Source organism: Xiphophorus maculatus, chromosome 15, assembly GCF_002775205.1.
Source record: "Xiphophorus maculatus strain JP 163 A chromosome 15, X_maculatus-5.0-male, whole genome shotgun sequence".
Lineage (NCBI taxonomy): Eukaryota > Metazoa > Chordata > Actinopteri > Cyprinodontiformes > Poeciliidae > Xiphophorus > Xiphophorus maculatus.
Genome location: NC_036457.1, coordinates 6,961,081 through 6,966,032, shown reverse-complemented (window position 1 = coordinate 6,966,032; position 4,952 = coordinate 6,961,081). Strand labels below are relative to the sequence as shown.

Here is a 4,952-nt window from a genome sequence, read left to right as displayed (position 1 = left end):
CTATTTCCACTGTTGGCATTACAATTATTATGCAGAAGCTTGATTAGAAGGACATGATTTCAGCACTTGAAAGGGACACAAATAAATCATTTTGCATTTGTCATTTGTTTTGGCTAACAAGGAAGTAGCAGTCCATGATTTGTTTTTCCAAGGCAACATTGATTTGCCTAAGATGTTTAAATCAGAAATGTGCTTTTCTGATTTAAAAATGAAAAGCTCTTGAGGGTATTTCTTACTAAGCAGCGCCTAGGCACCAGCCTAGTTTATTGCGGTAAGATTTATTGCTAGTAAAACTAGACAGAATAAATCTTTTATAATGCAAGCAATGAAAAAGGAAGTAAAAGGATAAGCGTGCACAACTTTTTAGCTCCAATCAGTGTGTTTTACGTTCTATATATATCATAAACTTAATATATATCCATATTTTTCTCCTAAATTATTGATCTAAACAATAGATACATAAATGAAAAACAGATACTGTAGATATGTTTAGTTGGAGCCAATGGTCTTTATTTAGCACTTAAAGGAAACATTCATTCTGTTGTGCCAGACATTTTGGAATTTATCGTTACTGAACTAAATTTTACGTTATATTCACAAAGAAACAAACGGCTTTAAGATGGCTTGTGTGATAGCGACTGATGGGCTGATTTGGTTTGGGCAAGAACAACTCATTAAAGTAACAACCTTGTAAATTAATCGCTTCTGTGGTTCAGCAGTTTCATTGTTCTTGTTGATGGTTGTCCTTTCAGGCGGCCTTCCTGCAGAGATAAAGAAGTTGTAAAGTTTGAATCCATCCACAAGAGGGCGCCACGGTGCAGCGTCAGCCTTCCAACAGACGCAGCAGAAACCATTTAAGCTTAAAAATGCACTAAAGGGAGACCAGTTCAAACAGCCACCTTCAGCTTGTTCTTGCTTTGCAGTGCAAAACTGACGTGAAGCTGCGCACAACTTGAGCACAGACAAAGACTCAACTGAGGATCTGAAGAGCTCAAGCAGTAATGAGACCTGCCGTTGAGGTAAACGTGACAGCTCAGCTCAGCTCGCCTTTCATGAACGCACCGAGTCCAGTTCCTTTGATCCTGATGTCTGCTTCTGAACTTTGATAAGGTCATGCTATATAGGAACAAAATATTATATCCTCAGCAGTGTACAGTTAAGACTGATGGTATCTTTAAATCTTTTTGCACTGAAACGTTTGCGGCAGTATCTTTAAGTATTCGTATTCTTTCCTACATTTTATCAAACCGATTTGTTGTATTTAATATGGATTATATATAATAGACCATCACAATAGAGCATAACATGATGCGTGGTTTGCATCTACTTTTTTTCTGCTCCACTTTGTAAAAAAGATTTTTGGAGAGCACAACTAACAGTTGTCTTGTTAGAAAATTCTCTCACTAAAGCTTTGGATCTCCGCAACTCCTCCAGATTTATTAAAGCCTCCTGGCTGTTTCACTGAATAATTCTTCGTCAGCTTAGTTAAATGGTCAGTTCTTTTGAATTTTTATGCTCTTACCATTTTCAGATGACAGATTGAACTGCTGCGTGAAATGTTAAATGCTTGGGATATTAATATAAAACCTAACCCTGCTTTTAACTTCCCCACAAATTCACTCCTGACCTGCAAATTCACTCCTGCTGTGTCTTGGTCTATTTTGATGATGCAAGCAATTATTTGTGTTGTAATTTATTTAGAAATATCAGCTTTAAACAAATAGCTATGAATACACAATCATGTCACAGTTCTCTGATTTGTATTTGTTAAAATGTTAGAAACCGGTGTGCTTTTAACAAGAAAATCTGGATTGTGCAGTATTTTGTTGTTGAACTACATAAAATTTATCAGTGTTTTTGTCTACTATGTGATAAAGATAAGAATATTTTGGCAAGGCGCTGTATGAATAGTGCATAAGACTTTCTAAAGTACAAGTAGGTGGGATTTGTGAAGAGAATAAAGAGGCGAAAGTTACCAGGATGAAGAAATAATTGCAAAACTTCTTTTAAAACTTTACTTGAACAGGCACCGCTTAAAATTCAAATCATAATATGAGATCTAATCAGTTCTGTAATGTAGCACAAAGTCTGCTAATTATCCTATTTCAGAGGCACAACATGTCTTTCCATTAAAGTTTTCATCCCCAGGGAGGAAAAAAAAAGAGGATTTTTCACAACCCATCTCTTGCACAATGATGTCTGCAAGCAAAAGTGGATTAACAAAGTCGTCCAAGAACACTTAATTCCCTAACAGTCCGGCCCTCAGAACTGGCCCCATGGTCACTCTGCGAGTCCAACCATCCTCCTGCTTATGTCCCACAGCTTCTTGGCCACCTGTTTGTCTGTAGCTCTGGCCATCAACTCTTCTTCCTCACAGTTAGCGAAGCACTTCCCCGACACCCCCTCCACCTCGGGGGAGCAGGCCAGATAGAGCGGCGTCTGGGCTCCTTCCAACGGACTCTTCAAGAAGACCAACGAGGCAAGGTGGAACAGCGGCTTAGCCAGCAGAGGGATTTGGACGTGCCGTCCCAGTCTGGTCCTCACCATCCCCGGGGTGAGGGCGTTGACCGTGACAGCGGTGCCCTCGAGCTGATGAGCCAGCTCGAGTGTGAACAGCAGGTTGGCCAGCTTGCTCTGACTGTAGCAGAAAGCTTTGTTGTAGTTCCCTTCGCTGTTCAAGTCGTCAAAGTTGATGTGGCCGTATTTGTAGAGTTTGGAGGAAATGACGACAATGCGGCTGGGAGACGAAGCCTTCAGGAGGTCCAGCAGCAGGTGAGTGAGGAGGAAGTGGCCCAGGTGATTCACTCCAAACTGCATCTCAAAACCATCTTCTGTCTTCGTGTAGGGACACTGATAGATCCCGGCGTTGTTGACCAGCACATCAATCTTAGGTTCCTCCTGACAACAAAAACATATAAAACATTTTAGATTTTGCAATTTCAGACTATTTACATCTTTAAAAGTATACAAGAAATATATATTATTTATAGGTTTTTCTAAATTAGACTGTTGGTAAAAAAAAGTACTAGAAATGTAGGTGTAGAGGGCTTGAGGCTACTTCTAATTCCAGTACTATTACTTATTTCTAGAACACATTGTATTTTACATTTTTATTCATTTTATTAATTTAATTTTAGTAGATATCATAGTGGGTATTGTAAGCTTAAAGTATAAATTTTCCAAATTAAATAAGATTAAGAAATACTATTTTCTGAAATACAACATGTCTTGTAGGAGCAAACGGAGATTTAACGACATCTAGTGGTTATGAGAGGTAACTACTGTCCAGTGAAAGAAAAGTGATATAAACGTACACTAGAATACAAGAATACAGTGGCCACAAAGAAAGTATACCCACATTAATCTTCCTTACGTTTTACTTCCTTTTTGTCACAGTTAAATGTTTCAAATCAATAAACAACTGCAAATAACCTGAATAAATTGAACAGGAAACTGACTGGGCAAAAAAGGCACCCATTGTTGGCCAAAAAGAAGACAAAAGACTATCTCACATTTTCCAAAAAGAAAAATAAAACATCTTAATAATCCCAAATTCCATTTGGTAAATATTACAAAAACATCATGTGTACATCTGATGTTTTCAGACTAAGAACATTAAACACCCTGTCAGCTGTGGGGTAGGCAGGGTGATGGCGTGGGTCTGGCTTTCTCCACCAGAAAGTCAACTTATAATTAATGGGAATCTGCTTTCTGCTAGAAAGTAATTGCTGACTCATATCAGTTAAATGGTCAGTTCTTATATTATTTATGTGTATATTGATCAGACATGATGACTATACACAGAATCATTTATCCCTTATTTTATGTTTAACTTTTACATTTATCAGAAACAAGGTTGAGTTTCTCTTTTACTTGTCTATGCGAATGAAATTATTCTGATGTGTAAGTAAATAAGCGGTTCCCTGTCACTCTTTTGTTCAGCACCACGGACAGTGCTCCTTTTGGACCACACATCACTAACTAAACACAACAATAGGTGGACTGTACTGGAAGCCAGCTGGTAAATAAACCAACAAACATCCACCCATATTGTTACCTTGTTGATTTCATCACAAAAATTCCGGACAGATTGGAGGGAAGCCAAGTCCAGGTGCTTGATGACCACCTCCCCCTGCTCTGGCCCCGCTCGGCTCTTCAGGTCCTGGGCTACGTCCTCGGCGCTCCGCAGGTCCCGGCAGGCCATGATGACCCGGGCGCGAAGCTTCAGCAGCTCCCCGGCCAAGGCCTTCCCTATCCCGCTGTTAGCCCCAGTCACTATCACAGTCTTTCCACGCATGGTGTCGGTCGGATACTGGAGCAGCTTTACTGCTTTCCCCCGGGGGAAGAGACGGCGCATTAAGAGCAGAACCCCGCCGCCAACAACAGCGGCTATTACCACGGCCGTTGACATGTATGTACCGGTTATCAAGGACTGCAAGGTATGTTATGTATACAAGTTACAAATTTACCCCGGAAATGATAGTGGCGGACATTATGGCACGTGCAAATTGTAATGTCGTATTTTTATATTAAGTATGATATTGAAAAAAGTGAGCTCATTAACAATATTTAAACAATTTTTTAACTAAAACATAGTATGAATAGATATAAAATAAAACAAAAATCTGAGTATTTCTGGGTAAGTCTTCCGGGTTACAACCATTTAAATACACTTCCTTAACAGTTAGCCGGCGCAAGACCTGGATAGACCTTTTAATGGGTAGCAAGGGAGGGGTTTTCCTCGTGTTAACCAAAAGCAAGAGCTTTGTTCATGTTTTTGGACAAAGTAAACTTTTTCTGGTGTTGGTTTGTCTATGCCAGGACTGCCATTCGTCACATGGTTCATGGACAGAGTCTGGGAGTGCAGTCATAGAGAGGAGGCTGTCTGTGTTAGGATCCTCAGGATTTATCTTTGCTTTTTCCAGATGATATTATCTTGGATCAGGCCAGTA

General features: G+C 39.7%; 1 protein-coding gene across 1 annotated transcript; it reads right to left on the bottom strand.

Moving 5' to 3' along the window:
• Positions 1–506: 506 nt before the first annotated feature.
• LOC102237014 (retinol dehydrogenase 14-like) lies at positions 507–4,463 on the bottom strand. The gene is made up of 2 exons (XM_005803100.3): positions 4,058–4,463; positions 507–2,898 (listed from the first exon to the last, which is right to left on the bottom strand). Exons 1-2 carry the CDS (start codon positions 4,409–4,411, stop codon positions 2,281–2,283), a joined length of 972 nt encoding a protein of 323 aa, XP_005803157.3. The 5' UTR covers positions 4,412–4,463; the 3' UTR covers positions 507–2,280.
• Between the last annotated feature and the right edge of the window lie 489 nt (positions 4,464–4,952).

Bases quoted from the DNA above. Each gene is read 5' to 3' on its own strand.
- LOC102237014 (XM_005803100.3), bottom strand. From the start codon at position 4,411: ATGTCAACGGCCGTGGTAATAGCCGCTGTTGTTGGCGGCGGGGTTCTG. The intron at 2,899-4,057 runs GTAACAATATGG...TTTTGTTGTCAG, and splicing joins TTTGTGATGAAATCAACAAG to GAGGAACCTAAGATTGATGT.